At 37.4% G+C, this 16,514-nt stretch overlaps 1 protein-coding gene across 3 annotated transcripts in view; it reads right to left on the bottom strand.

The window, feature by feature from the left end:
* Window positions 1-1,634: 1,634 nt before the first annotated feature.
* Window positions 1,635-16,514, bottom strand: part of kcng4a (potassium voltage-gated channel, subfamily G, member 4a) — a 36,081-nt gene continuing 21,201 nt past the window's right edge. The window contains exons 3-5 of one of the 3 annotated variants that reach the window (XR_007829686.1): window positions 2,526-4,761; window positions 2,316-2,381; window positions 1,635-2,161 (exon numbers count right to left, since the gene is read on the bottom strand). Coding sequence is in view for 1 of the 3 variants with exons in the window: in XM_051134937.1 (XP_050990894.1) it covers window positions 3,895-4,761 (867 nt within the window). In the remaining 2 variants the exon portion in view is untranslated. Of the gene's footprint in view, window positions 4,762-16,514 lie in introns of all 3 variants that reach the window. The other 2 variants (XR_007829685.1, XM_051134937.1) reach the window with 2 other exon arrangements.

Raw genomic sequence — 16,514 nt, 5'->3', positions numbered from 1 at the left:
TTGCCAAGTGGCTGTTATTGAAAGATGTGTATAAAAAAAAATATAAAAAAATGCTGTTATTGATTTCACATGTGAAAAGGGCATATACAGTTGAGGTCAAAAGTTTACATACATCTTGCAGAATCTGCAAGATGTTAATTATTTTACCAAAATAAGAGGGATCATACAAAATGCATGTTAATTTTTTCTTTTGTACTGATCTGAATCTCATAGAAGACAAGATAAGATAATACAAGATAAAATAAAAGTTGAATTTTAAAAAATGACCTCGTTCAAAAATTTACATACACTTGATTCTTAATACCGTGTTGTTACCTGAATGAACCACAGCTTTTTTGTTTACTGATAGTTGTTCATGAGTCCCTTGTTTGTCCTCAACAGTTAAACTGCCTGCTGTTCTTCAGAAAAATCCTTTAGGTCCCACAAATTCTTTGGTTTTTAAACTTTTTTTTGTATATTTGAACCCTTTCCAATGACTGTATGATTATAAGATCCATCTTTTCACACTGAGGACAACTGAGGGACTTATATGCAACTATTACAGAAGGTTCAAACACTCACTGATGCTTCAGAAAGAAAAACGATGCATTAAAGCCAGGGGTGAAAACTTTTGAAAAGAATGAAGACGTGCACATTTTTCTTATTTTGCCTAAATATCGTATTTTTTTCATTTAGTAATTCCATTCAAAAGTTACAGAAGATATGCATCCTTCAAAATGCGCAACATAAAAGTAAACATTCTGCAGATTCTGCAAGGTGTATGTAAACTTTAGGCCACAACTGTATGTGGACATCTTAAAGAGACAGTAGCAAAAAGTAAGCCTGGGAAATGGTAATAAAAAACATATTGACTCTTTATAGTGCAGGCACACATAAATAAATAAATAAATAAATAAATGATCAAAAGTCGTAGGAGAATAAGAGTTGGAACGGCCATCCATCCATGGATTGCTTATATTTGTCACAAACACACAACTATACACTCTGAAACGTTCAAACACACACATCCGCATGCATCATTGACCTATCGCTTAGATTGCACTGTAAATTGACTTGAAGCGCAGAACTAAATCTTAGATTTACTACACTTTGAAATCTAAAAAGCAACTTACCCACCAAATGACAATCAATCTTACCATCAAGAAGATCTGATAGACTGCCTTTTAAACCCTTCTTGATGCTTTCTACATCAATCACTGAAGCCGGCAGAAGACACCTGCCATCTAGATATGGCCTTCCTTGATAAATAATGGCATATGATACATCATTCAAGCCATCCTTCAACAAGACTTCTCAATAAGCACTGTGGCTAAAAGCATCTTTATAGCAGAGCTGATAGCGTATCTCAAGAAGCTTCCCCCCATTTAATGCTGTTTAATGGTGCAGATAGTTATTAAGTTCATATGAATTGCCACCTCAATAGAAAACGTTCTATCAAAATGGTTAGGAATATGGTTTTCTCTTCCTGGTTATGTTACATAACAGTTAAGGATTAGTGTAACGTGAACTTGAATTTAAGCATTAAACACTGGGGCACCAATGACTTAATGACCTGCAACACAATTGTGACCACAAAACCAGTCTTAAGTAGCATGGGTATATTTGTAACAGTAGTCAAAAATACACAGTATGGGTCAAAATTATCAAGTTTTATTTATGCCATAAATCATTAGGATATAAAGTAAAGATCATGTTCCATGAAGATATTTTGTACATTTCCTACCATAAATGTTTCAAAACTTAATTTTTGATTAGTAGTATACATTGCTAAGAAGTTAATTTGGACAACTTCTAAGGTTTTTTCTTAGTATTTTGATTTTTTTGAACCCTCAGATTCCAGATTTTCAAATAATTGTATCTCTGCCAAATACTCTCCTATGCTACCAAACATCAATGGAAAGTTTATTTATTCAGCTTTCAGATGATGTATAAATCTCAGTTTCAAAAAATTGACCTTTATGACTGGTTTTGGGGTCCAGGGTCACAATTTATCATTTGCTGGCATTTGTTTAGCTTTACTGCAGCAGTTTTCATGAGAATAAAGATGAAACTTCTAGTATAATCATAATGATTTGACAGAAATTGCTGACTATCTGGGTACTTACTAGTGGACTGAGATGCCCCTGCACCATCTGAGACCTGAACCTGGCTCTGCTTGTGTCTATCATGAAAGAAAAACAAGTGATAAACAGGTTTAACCTTTACATCAAGAACAAGCTGATGTCCATTTAATGATTCAACCAGCTGGTTAATCCAGGGAAAAGCTACACGTGTAATTTGATTGGTCCATCAAAGCCGCTCATTTTCCTCTGTACCTTTTTCAATCCATGACTCAGTCTTCTGGGACTTTCGGTGCGGCAGCAAGGCCGTTTATGGAACATCTGATGCAACATGAATGAATAATTGGATTAGAGGTGCAAATTTGTTGACAAAGCAATGTCCGTCACAGAGTCTGACTCCGGAAGGACTTTCTATCTCTATGAATTTATTGCATGTTTAATTCCCAGACTCATTGAGATTCTTACCCTCAACCAGCTGCAAGCATTGGGCAGTGGGACAATTTTTTGACCTTATACAGAGAAGCTCTTCACCTGGGGGCAAGAGACTCTCCTGTGGGGAAATCAGCAAGAAACGATGAAGACAATGTAAACTAGATTGACCTTGTTGAGGTTACTTTCACAATAGTTACTTTCCCTGGTAATTAGTTACTTTTATAATAATTTATCTCAGTTATGACCCTGGACCACAAAACCAGTTTTAAGTTGCTGGGGTATATTTGTAGCAATAGCCAAAAATACATTGAATGGGTCAAAATTATAGATTTTTCTTTTATGCCAAAAATCATTAGAAAAATTAAGTATAGATCATGTTCCATGAAGATATTTTGTAAATTTCCTACTGTAAATATATCAAAACTTAATTTTTGATTAGTAATATGCATTTCAAAGAACTTAATTTGCACTACTTTAAAGGCGGTTTTCTCAATATTTAGATTTTTTTTGCATCCTTAGGTTCCATATACTGAAATAGTTGTATCTCGACCAAATATTGTTCTATCCTAACAAACCATACATCAATGGTAAGCTTATTTATTCAGCTTTCAGATGTTGTATAAAGCTCAATTTTGAAAAATGTACCCATATGACTGGTTTTGTGGTCCAGGGTCACATTTGTGAAAAGTAACTAGTAACTGATTACTTTTTTAAAAAAGTAACATGCCCAACACTGGTCACAACATGGCTGAATCTCAACTCTAGCAATAAAAACCAAAACAATCATAGACTCATCATTCTGTAACTGCTGCATGTCAAAGCTGGCAGATGGTAGGGGCACATGTGCTGTTTCGTAAAATGAAAAGAAGAGAACAGGGTGACTGTCTAATGATTAAGCGCTTCAAAGAAGAGGATTAGAAAATCCTTCTATGAACCCTAAAAAAAGAACATGACATTGAGATTACTGCTGTTTTATTTGGAGCTGTACAAGAGCATGTCTGTCCCAAACTGGTGCTGGGAAATTTTATGTGCACGTTTTCTGGAAGAGCAATTTTTGAATCTGAAAGAGTCAACAATAAAGCACATCTTTGGATTTGTTTCAAAAATGCAGAGTCAATTTGAGGAACCTAAATGTATCTCCTGTGTGTCTAACAAGGCGTTAAAGTTAAACTATATAGCTTTATTTATTTCTATTGCATGGATTTTCATGAAGTGCTAATTCTGACAAGTCCACAGTGTGAATATGAAGGAAACAGTACTTTAATGATCAGCTTGTAGCTGATGGAAGACAAAATAGCTTCAATGCCCTTGAACTCTTTAGACAGAGTCGTCTATGAAAATTCAGTATGAGGGCTTGGAAGAATAAGTTTGATCTAGAAGAGTACAATGCATGTGCATCTCTTTAAAAGGCTCCAGCTGGTAACAGGTGCTTGTTATTCCCAGAAGTCTCTCCGCCATTCCCGAGAAGAGAAACGTCTTCGTAGGAGCCCGGCGTCTCTGTGTCTGGAGTTAGAACTAGTCTGGGAGGAGGAAAGGCCACCCATCCTCCATCCTGCTCGTCCTCGGTTCCTGCGGTGGCAGCTGCGGCTGCCGCACACTCCTCTTTAAACAGCCTGTCGTGCTCCTGTTTCAGCTCCTGGTAGGAGCGGGAAAACATATGAAAGATGGAAGTGGCCGGGAAGGCCATTATTAGGATCCCACTCAGGATGCTGCTGAGCGCCACCACCTGACCAGGTATGCTCCTAGGTACCATATCTCCATAACCCACTGTGGTCATAGAGATGATCGCCCACCAGTAAGAGGCGGGAATGCTACTGAAGTCCTGTGCTCCAGTCAGCTCGCTTTCCGCCAGGTGCACCAGAGGCGAAAAGAGCGTCACGGCTACGCAGAGAAACAGCAGCAGCAGGCCGAACTCGCGTGTGCTTCGCCTCACCGTCAACCCCAGCGTCTGTAAGCCCAGAGAGTGGCGGGCCAGCCGCATCACGTACAGGATCCGAAGAGCACGTAGGATCCGCAGTACCAACCCGAGCTTGTCCAGGTAGCCCTTACCTCCAGAGGGTCGCTCATGTTCACTGGTGGGGTTCTCGTCCACTATCAGAGACACGTAGTAGGGCAGGATGGCCATGGCATCGATGATGTTCAAGGGTCCACGGAGGAACTCCAGCTTGCTGCGCGCCTGCACGAATCGTAGCACAAACTCCAGGGAAAACCAGGCCACACAAACCGTCTCAATGATGAACATGTGTTGGCATTTCTGGGAGCACACACCCTGCAGAGGGAGAGAGAGTGAAAAACTAATTTATTTTCAATTCAATTATTTTCAGTAAAACGGTCTGCATCTAAATTTAAAATCAATGCATAGGGTAAACATATTAGAAGTTAGAACAGAAAAATGTTTGTGAAAGGGAGGTTTAAAATAGAGAGTAAAAGCTGGTCAGTAATACAAAAAAAGGGGGGAAGGGAAATAAATAAGATAAGGAGAGGGCAGATAGGGTTTTTCAGAAAAAACTCAATGTTTACTTTTAGCATTCAAGTCACACAAACCGATAAGTCAAGCTGTATCAGTTAATTAGCCAGAGTCAGAGGTCAAATTGAGGCGTTGGGAGAAGGAGGGCTTACAGAAAAGACAAACCAGACCACTTTGACCTTGAAATGTCTGAATTAAACCCCTCTTATTCAGGTGACATGCTGGAAGTGACCCACATTTGATTTTTCCTTCATGTGACATGACTCTAGATGTGATCCTTGAAACGACACATATCTGATGCAACCAGATCTGAAATAACACATTCTGTTAAAGGGCTAGTTCACCCCAAAATGAAAATTTTGGCATTAATTACTTACCCTCATGTTGTTCCAAACCTGTAAGACCTTCGTTCGTCTTCAGAACACAAATTAAGATACTTTTGATTTAATCCAATAGCTTTCTGACCCTGCACAGACAGCAATGTAACTGACACATTTAAGGCCCAGAAAGGTAGTAAGGACTCTGATAAAATAGTCCAAGTGACATCAGTGGTTAAACCTTAATTTTATGAAGCTACGAGAATACTTTTTGTGCACAAAGAAAACAAAAAGCTTCTTAACATTACGGTTGAACCATTGATGTCACATGGACTATTTTAATGATGTCCTTACTACCTTTCTGATCCTTGAATGTGTCAGTTGCATTGCTGTCTATGCAGGGTCAGAAAGCTCTTTTGGATTTCATCAAAAATATATTAATTTTTGTTCCGAAGATGAACAACGATCTTAAGGTTCAGAACGACATGACGGTAAGTAATTAATGACAGAATTTTCATTTTTGGGTGAACTATCCCTTGTGCATATAGTATCATCACACCGTTTTGTCATGTCGTTATCATTCAGCTCTAGTAAGCGCCTCACTAAGATCTTAAAAACCGAAGGAGGAGCAAGCAGAATCAGTGGAAAGATGCTGAGATAGCAGATTTAATTAATATTTGGTGAGATGCATTCGTTCAAGCGAAGCTCGAGGGAATGTATCAGTCATGCCATGTTAGCAAATTAGCTGTTCAGTATGCAGTCACTTGAAGGCCCTTGCAGATGTAACCGTTTTGATGTTGTTATGTGCATATGCTGGTAAAACGTGATGCTGTTTTTGTTTCTGTACATGCTCAGTCACAGGTACTTTAAGGTCAGCTGACTGTTCACAATAATGCAGGTATGTGTAATTTATAAACAAATGTGAACTGTCAAAGAAAAAAGATTACATCTCAGCAAATGTTTAGAATGGATCAGTAAGATCTATGATCTATGACCTAAGGAATAACTGATGATGGACTTTGTGTGTAGAACATGTACATGGTCTTAATGTGTTTACCTCAAGACATTGTATTAGTGGAGATCAATACTTAGTTTGACTATTTTTTTTTACTGATATTGACACTTTTCCACTTCCTGTGGAAAAGTAATAAATGGCAAAATATTTTAAAGGGGCAGTTCACCCAAAAATGAAAATTCTGTTCATGTCATTCCAAACCCGTAAGACCTTTGTTCAGGTCAAAGACTGACACCGAAGAGAAGAGATTGTTGAAGAAAGTCATTATTTTTGTTTTCTTTGCACACAAAAAGTATTCTCGTAGCTTCATTACGGTTGAACCACTGATATCACATGGACCATTTTATGCCTAAAGATTTTTCTGTTCGACTAGTAGTCATTCATTTTAAGCATTAGTTGACTAATCGCATGTTTATTAATAAACAATTTGAACTACAATAATGAGCCTTTAACTGCCTACATAGCCTAGTCAGCAGTCAAGCACACACATAAAACTTGCCACAGCACATCGGCATGAGTAATGATTATGAATGCGTCAGGGAAAATCAACAAGGAGGTTGTATTAACATTTTATTGATAAACCAGTGCTTTCTTTGTTTTCAGCTTGATGAAGTCGGCGACACTGACTCGTCATCTCTGCAGTAGTGGATGTGCATGTTTCATACAGATTACATAATCTCAGCATATTTGTTTTCCATTTGGTTTAGAAAGCACATCCTGTTTGCTTTCATAATGTTACAAAAGCGCAATGTTTTGTTGTTATTGTAAGTCAGCGGAGTCCAAACTTGGTCGTGAAGGGCCGATGTCCTGCAGAGTTTGGTTCCGACTTGCCTCAACACACCTGCCTGGAAGTTTCTAGTTTGCTTAGTGTGAGCTTGATTAGCTGGTTCAGGTGTGTTTAATTAGGGTTGGAGCTAAACTTTGCAGGACACTGGCCCTCCAGGACTGAGTTTGGACACCCCTGTTGTAAGTGCACACAAATAAACGTAGAGTCTTTACAGATTCGAAAGATGTATTACTCTTATCTGAATGAGCAAAAATGACGGAGTATTTTAAGAGCAAGTGACCGCACCGGTGCCTCAATATGTCATGTATTAAGCGCGTTACTATTCAGCTTCTACACTCTGCACAGACACTTCAATAGCACACATTTTTCTAGGTTAACATTAGATTGAGTGGCTGTGTAAAGTTGCTACTACTTACATGTTTCAAATGATAAGCCATACTTGAGGTCAATGATAATAGGTGACTTAGAGATTTACTGGTTGTTTTGTTTACAGTGAAAAAGCAATTCTACAGATTTTGAAGTTGGAGAAGAAAATGAGATGGGAGTTTTTCGACCTACCCTACAGTAACCGTATTGACCCAGATTAGAGTTTGCATGCACTTTGCAGAGAATAAACAAGATGAGCATTTGAGGTTAAAAAGCATGTAAATTGTCAATTTGTTTCAAAAATAACCGATTGTTTCGCTAGATAAGAACCTTGTTCCTCGGCTGGGATCGTTTAGAGACGTTTGAATTTGCATTTAAACTGCATTTTGGAAGTTCAGAATTGGGGGGCACCATTGAAGTCCACTATATGGAGATCATTCCTGAAATGTTTTTCTCAAGAAACATAATTTCCTTATGACTGAAGAAACAAAGACATGAACATCTTGAATAACAAAGGGGTGAGTAAATTATCTGTAAATTTTTGTATAATATTTAACAGCCAAAAAAGGAGGAATATATAGGATAATAAAATCTCTAATGCATGCGTTTTATACTGTTGTACTCTAAAAATTATATATTAAATAAAAAAACAAATAAATTGTAAGCAAAACAACCAGGAAATATCTAGTTTCAAGTGCAAACTTGTGAACTATTACATAGCAATGCAGTAGAAACACATGACCTTGAAACAATCAGAACCAAGATTTAAACAATGCCTTAGTAAAAACTAAAATAGTGCAGACAGGTTTCCTTGCTTTTCCTATCCACTCTTACATCTTTCAAAAACTTTCAAAACTCATTCATGCTTTTGCCTGCCTAAAAAGTCTGAAAAGCCTTTGTAAATTCTCAAGCTTTCAACAGGAGCAACAGACTTGCAGTTAGAGAGGACGTATTATCAAACCGCAGCAGCTCTGAGGTGATTCATTTGTGTAAATTCAGCAATTTTAAATGCTCAGCACACAAATTGTCCCTCTTCGTCCAGCACGCACACTGTCCCATTTCTCACTCACTCCCTTTCTGTCACTCTCCCGGTTCTCAGTCATTCTCATTCCCTCATTCTTCTCCACCACCTTCTTTTCATCTCATTTCTCAGACTTTTGCTCCTCATCTCCCTGCGGCGGAGTGAAGTGGTTGTGACTGCAGCTGCAGACATTATGCATGTTAAAGAAGGATAACAATTTGCAACTCGTCAGGGTGATTGTCAATTTCTCAGTGCTAATGCACTTAGGGTGACCTTATCTCTGCGCTGCCACTAGAAATGTCAATGACATCCCCCCTCCTTTGTGCCCAAAACCAATCAACCGCAGCCCTAGCATCTATACAGCCTGTATACATTTGGAAATCACCTACAGAGCTGATGAGCAGCTTACCATGAAGACCTACACCAGGGGTTCTGAGATCACAGCAGTAGGGCTGCACAAATAATCAAAATAAAACAAAAAAGTGATGCTTTTTGTGCTTTTAGCCTTGAAATCTAAGCAGCAGAAGGATTAGATGTTAAATATTTAGGGGAAAGTATTGTTAACTTTTAAACTTACACCATATTCAACTTTAGCATCTTGCCTTAATAATTCAAAGAGCGTGATTTTGTGCTCAAATCATTTAGTTTTAAATAGCAGTACCTTACACATGGGATTCAGATGCATTCTGGGTGAATAGCAGAGTATAATGACAAATTAAAATCAATAGGATGGTTGGAATAGGTTTGGCTCAACTCAACTGCCGCAGTCCCAGAGCAAAACATGAAGCAACCAAACACAAAACTACTATCCTAGACTTGCCAGCACACTGCGGTCTTCATTAGCACTAAACAGATTATACAAACTGACAGCCATCTTTCCAGTATGAGTGTCTGATTGAATGTTAGGTGGTCTGGCTGGCTGTTTGAATCTAGAGGGAGGGTCTGAGAATGCAGAAATGGATGTATTGAAAACGAAACGTAGTCGGGATAATCCGATCTGTGAGCTGCTTAGTGAATGAGATATGGGGACCCGGGAACGGGGATGTCAGGAAGAGACGAGGGGTTGGACAGAGAGTTAAATAATTGAAAAAACACACACACACACACACACACACACACACACAAACAGAGATTCTTTCATCTGACTGTACACTACTACTGGATCTGATAAACACCACCAAATATATTACCGTACAGAACTCAACACTTTATACATGTAAACACACTAAAAACAAACCCCTTGGGTCAGCTGTTTTCTAAAATTCCAATTTGAACTCAGACCTCCAAACATTTTCACATCTTGTATTTTCATGGAAATGCATCAGATATTCATCAAAAAATATTATTTATGAGGAACGAAACCGCAGCAGGCATCTAGCCCTAAATGCATAAGTATGGCACATATAGCATAAGGAAAACCAAAAACTATATTACTTTCAACATGTAATATTCAAGCTTTTATAGAAAGATTCAAATTAAGTTATGGAAAACACTTGCAACTGGGTTTCTAAATTTTCAGATTTTAGGGCCCTAAAGGGCCTTGGGCAAAATTTTATATTACTCAAGGGAACTGAATATGAAAACTGTGTTAAATCTTACCTTTTAGATTAATCAAAGCCGTCAATTTTTTTACACGTTTGACACCATGAGGTGCATCTGGAAGTGTATGGTGGGCACATCTGTCCACTTTTATTCCAACTCATCCATTTAAAAAAACAAACTAAATCAAATAGACAGCTGTGGAAATTAATGTGTATTGTTTACCCTTTTGATCTTTCATTAAAAAAAACAAAAACAAAATTCTAACCTATCATTGAAGTAAAACAATGGAAAGTGGGGGGAAAATCTCATTATGAAATACATGTTTTTTCTCTAGTTCACATTGGCCACAATGTCCTTTTACGAAAATAACAGCTCTGAGTTTTCTCATATCATGCCTGATGAGTTTGGAGAACACCTGACAAGAAATCAGAGACCATTCCTTCATACAGAATCTCTCCAGATACTTCAGATTCACAGGCCCATGTTAGTGCTTCTTTTCTTCAGTTCACCCCACTCATTTTGTATACACTCTTAAAAATAAAGGTTCCAAAAGGGTGTTTCTGCAATGATGCCATAGAAGAAGCAATTTTGGTTCCCCAAAGAACCTTTTAGCGAATAGTAAAAACAACCATTTTAAACAACCTTTTAAAAATCTAAAAGATCTTTTTCAACCACATAGAACCTTTTCTGCATTTGAAAGGTTCCATGGATGTTCAAGGTTCTTAATGAAAACCATCAATGCTAATAAAGAACCTTTATTTTTAAGAGTGTAGGATTCAGGACAGGGAACTGGGATGGCCATGTCAGAAGCTTCATTTTATGCTCAGTTTTAATCGTGGACGTGGGGTACTTTTTATCCCTGTTTGCACCAAACCGTCTGGCTGGTTTGCTGCCAAAAAGCTATTTTTTAGTTTCTGACCATTTGACCATAGAAGCAAGTCCCGTTTGAAGTTCCAGTGGAGTCTGACAACTGAATATATTGGAGTTTGTTTTTGTAAAAATGTAGAAAATGTAAATATGAATGGGAATATACTTCAGAAATACTCTACTCCTAAGAATTTCTAAGGGTGCAAATAATTGTGGCCAAAACATTTCCCTACTTTCAATTGTTTTACTTTAATGAAATGTCAGAATTTTGTGAATTTGTTGTTGGTGCCAATAGCCTTGTGGTCAGTGCATCGACATACAGCTCAACTGCACTCACAGCGACCCGAGTTCGAATTCTGTCTCAAGGTCTTTTGCCGATCCTGCTCCCCTCTCCCCTCATCCCTGTCATCTCTGAACTGTTCCATCTACAAAAATACACAAAAGCCCATAAAAATAACTATATGGAAAAAAGAGCACACAGCTGGCTTTACTCATATTTACCAAAGGTGCCAATATTCTACCTGATCTCATAATGAAAACATACCTGTGGGAAATTTTTTCACAAGATGCCAAATACGTACCAATAAGTCTATATCACTGCAGTTTCCAAAAGAAATTAACACTAGATGCGGTAAAACAGCGAGCACTTGTAATCGTTTTCGTACACAGATTACAGCTCCATATGTTTCGCTTTCTGAACATAAAAAGCTTGCCCGGTAGCACAGCCGGCACGGAATTGGACTTGGGATGCAAAATCCTTGGGTATGAATCCTGTGAAAAACATGACTCATGATGAAAGAACTAAATGATGAGCGATTGAAAAACAAGCTAAAACGGCATGCTTGAAATTGTGTTTTTACATCATATTTGCTTTTGTTCATACTATCGGGTAGGTTTAGGTGTAGTGCAGATGGTACTTTATTTTAAAATGTCACAGAGCATTAGAGTTATAGCACCACTCAATGTACATTTCAAGTCAGAACTGCTGTGACATGTACTGTACAAAACCAACGTCACATAAAACGTACCATATGTACATTCATCTGTTCACATCGAAAATGTCATGAAAGGTATATGTCAGTATGTGTTTCGCATCTTGTGAAAAAGTTCCCACGGGGTAAATGCGATCAGGATGCAATATTAGTGGAGGGCACTGTATGTGTCTACATATGTAAATATATATGTGTGTTGGTAGTACAAGGAAATTCTAGATCATTTTAAGAACTTAAGCACAGAGAGACAGAGAGTGAAGTGAGACTAGGAGGAAAGCAGATATCACAAAGCTAACAGACGTTTTAAGACTGATGTCCTGTCTTTGATGTTTTTGAGCTTGTGACTTTGTCAAACAAGTGATAAAATATGAGCCTGAGGACTCTTTCAGAACTCCTTCTACTGGCAAGAGTGATGACTGATGCCCAAAAAACATCAAAACAACAAAACAGAGGTAAATGGATGTTTAAAGGAGTAGTTCACTTCCAGAACAAAACTTTACAGATGTACTCACCCTGTTGTCATCCAAGATGTTCATGCCTTTCTTTCTTCAGTTGTAAAGAAATTATGTTTATTGAGGAAAACATTTCAGGAATTTTCTCCATATAGTTGACTTCAATGGTGCCCATGAGTTTGAACGTCCAAAATGCAGTCTAAACACAGCTTCAAAGGGCTCTAAACGATCCCAGCCGAGGAAGAACGGTCTTATCTAGAGAAACGAGAAGTCATTTTTAAAAAAAAATAAAAATGTATATACTTTTTAACCTCAAATGCTCGTCTTGTCTAGCTCTGCCATGCACATGTGCACTCTGTGTAATCCAGGTCAATACAGTTGGGGTATGTCGAAAAAACTCCCAAAACATGTAAATAAGGTCAAACACCCTTTACAAAAAAAGGTAAAACAGCGATGTAGGATGATTTTAAAGTTGGAGGAGAAAATGAGACGGGTTTTTCGACCTACCCTGACTGTATTGACCCGGATTACACAGATTACGCATGTGCATCACAGAGCTAGACAAGACGAGTATTTGACATTAAAAAGTATATACATTTTTTTTTTAGAAAATAACCAATCGTTTCGCTAGATAAGACCCTTGTTCCTTAGCTAGGATCATTTAGAGCCTTTTGAAGCTGCACTGAAACTGCATTTTGGACGTTCAAACTCACGGGAACCATTGAAGTCAACCATATGAAGATAATTCCTGAAATGTTTTCATCAAAAAGCATAATTTCTTTATGATTGAAGAAAGAAAGACATGAACATGACATCAGGGTGAGTACATTTTTATTCTGGAAGTGAACTACTACTTTAACATGCTGCTGTAGTCCTGTATAGACAGTAGCTGTATAGTGTGATGTAATGTTATGTGCTTAAGTCTTCTCCAACGCACCATTGCTGCTCATCTGCTCTAACGCATAAGGCATGAGCCCAGACCAGTCTCTCTTTTCCATCATCTAAATCCATTATTCATTCTGTCCCACTCTTTTTCACTTTCTCTCGCCAAAATATTTGTTGTCAAACACTTCCTGGCGCAGAGTCAATAATGCCACGTCATTCAGAGCTCCTAGAAAAAGACCACAGGCAGGAAACTGTCGAGGTCAGCATATTGCTTTTATTTAAATCGCTGTACTCTCGCCTCCCCCGGCTGCTCTCTATTCAATATTCTGATTGAACGTTGTTTCAAAGACATAAAGGATAAAGTAAGCGAAAAATCAGTAACAGCGTGCTCAATCTGTCATGTTGGGTATTTACCAGGTTGTGTGTGCTGATGAAGGCGTATGTCAAAATGACCTTCAGGTCATTGCCAGGGATTGAGAGACAGAGATGGAGTGATTGGGAGGTTGAAAGAACTCTCTGTGCTACATCGCAGTAACCCAGAAACCCTCACCCGTCTGCTGTGCACTAATACAGTCACAGAGCAGAGACGGACAGGAACATGACAGATGATCAGATATACTCGCGTCTGGGTCTTTCTGGCAACCAACCTCCATTTTACTCCCTGGAAAATACAAACACACACACATACACACTCCTAGAGAAAATGAAATTATAGGTCAGAAGACTTAAGGGTGGGAGATTTCTCTACTGAAAATACTTCCTCCTAGCCCAGTCTTTTGTGGGTTCATAACTATGAAAAAAATATATTCACTAGAAAAATGTCTGACTTTTCGGTGACCTTTCAAGGTTTTATGCTTTTTGAAAGTTCCTGTTATTTTTAGATTTTCCAGGACAGTGGGAACTCTGAACAGAGTTCTCCGTTTTTCAGATACAGCTGGGAATACTACAAAAAAACGTATTAATCAAATGTTAAATAAATGTAAAAAAAAGCACTCGCTCTTCATTTACTCACACTGAGACAATAAAGTCATTATGGAGTCAAAAACTAAATCTATTTTCTTAATACGTGTTCCTGATCCTATTGTGCATCAGTACACATTATTCCAAAGAAAAATGTTTGTCTTCATAATCTCTAATCAAAACGCAAAGCTTGCGCTGTGTCTGAAATGACTTTGCCTTCCAGCTCACGTCACCTTGCTTTCTTATTTTTTAAAGTCTCTTTCTTTATCTCATCAAGTCTTTCTAACAACACACGCACATCCAGTTTTCCAGTTTTAGCCTGATGCTTTAATCTGTGTAATCCTCTAAAATGCACTCCACTCAGTTTTTCCTCCTGAATAATAATTTGTCAAACAGCAAGACGTTTCTCCTTCTTTTTCTGTCTCTATCCATCCTAGCCCAGAAACCTGAAGTATAAAGCGCAGGGTGGGATGGTACGGCTCGGCTCTGCACTAGCTAAAGTACACAGCGAGACGGACTCAGAATTTTAAACACCTGCCTCTCCGTCTCCCGCTTGCTAAGCACTCCGTATTTTTAACCTAGACAGACTCGTTCTCTTCTCCTCACCTTATGCTCCTATAATGGATAGTAATGAAGGAATGGAGGAATGGTTAGGAGAGAGTGAGTTGGTAGAACACTATGAAACCAGTTTTATTTTTTCCCAAATTCTGTTTTGTGTTTTCCCCCCTTTTTAATAATGAATTCAATACAATAGCAGTGCCACATTAAAGGATTTATTTTTTTCAGAATTTCTGTGATGTCTATTTTCTTTCTTTTTTTTTTTTTTTTTTTTTTTTTTTTTGGATTTTGTGTTTTATGATTTAATACACATTTATTATCAGAAATGTTGTTAATCAAATTAATGATTAGAAATGTAATTGTGCTGATTGTGCTGCTAAGTGCTGCATAACAGACACTTTCAGCTTAAAAAAAAAAAGGTTTTAATAAACTACATTATTATTTTATTAGTAGTAGTTTGAGAAGTACATTTTAATGTAAAACCGGAATATATTTGTGTCATAATTTCTTCAAATAAAAACAAACTTTTATTTTGGTGGGTTGTAGTTAAGGCCTTTCAATGGAAATTTCTGCCACTGAATTAAAAAAACAACAAAAAATTCTGACTTTTTTTTCATAAATGTGGGATATAAACTCGCAATTGCGAGTTATAAAGTCAGAATTCACAAACAGAACACAAAATTCTGAGGAAAAAGTCAGAATTGCAAGATACAAACTTGCAATTCTAAAAAAAAAAAGTTGCAATTTTGAGAAATAAAGTCAGAATTGCAAGAAAAAAACCTCAGAATTCTGAAATTTCAACTCAAAATTTGGAGAAAACGTCAAAATTGTGAGATTGAAACTCGCAATTCTGAGAAATCAAGTCGCAATTCTGAGAAATCAAATCACAATTTTGACAAATAGTCAGAATTTCGAGATGTAAACTTACAATTCTGACTTTTTCCCTCAAAATTGCAATATAAACTCGCAGTTGTAAGTTATGAAGTCAGTATTGCATGATATAAACTCGCAACTGTGAGAAAAAGCCTTAGAATTGTGAGATTTAAACTGAGAAAATCTGAGAAAGTCAAAACTGCAGATACAAACTTGCAATTCTGAGAAATAAAGTCACAATTTTGACTATTTCTCAAGAGTTTCTCAGAGTTGCGAGTTATAAAGTCAGTATTGCGAGATATAAACTCGCAATTGCAAGAAAAATTAAACTCAAAAAGCTGAGAAAAAGTCTAAATTGTGAGATAGAAACTTGCAATTCTGAGAAATAAAGTCGCAATTTTGAGAAATTCGAGATGTAAACTTACAATTCTGTAAACTTACAAAGAAAAATTAAACTCAAAAAGCTGAGAAAAAGTCTAAATTGTGAGATAGAAACTTGCAATTCTGAGATATAAACTCGCAATTCTGAGAACATATCAGTCTTTTTCCCCCTCAGAATTGGACTTTATAAAAAAAAAGTCAGAATTGTAAGATAAGAACTCGCAATTACCTTGCAATTACCAAATTTTTTATTCAGTGGCGGAAACTGGCTTCCATACCTTTCAGTTACTATGTGTATCCGATGCAGATATTTCTCATATGAATAACAGTTTTTTGCCATTTAATATTCACAGTCACTATTCCATATCTTCACTTCAGATACTTCAGATTTATTCATCCAAATTTCGCCAAATTCCATAACAACCTGCATTGCACAGTAAATTCCATTTTTATGACTGGGGTCTGCAATTCCAGGCCCTGCATTGGAAAGATTTTGAGTGCCTTTCGCACTCAGTGTTCCTGAGTGCCCACTGAACTTG

Source organism: Labeo rohita, chromosome 18 (assembly GCF_022985175.1).
Source record: "Labeo rohita strain BAU-BD-2019 chromosome 18, IGBB_LRoh.1.0, whole genome shotgun sequence".
In the NCBI taxonomy this organism is placed as follows: Eukaryota; Metazoa; Chordata; class Actinopteri; order Cypriniformes; family Cyprinidae; genus Labeo; species Labeo rohita.
This window is presented reverse-complemented; position numbering and strand designations above follow the sequence as displayed.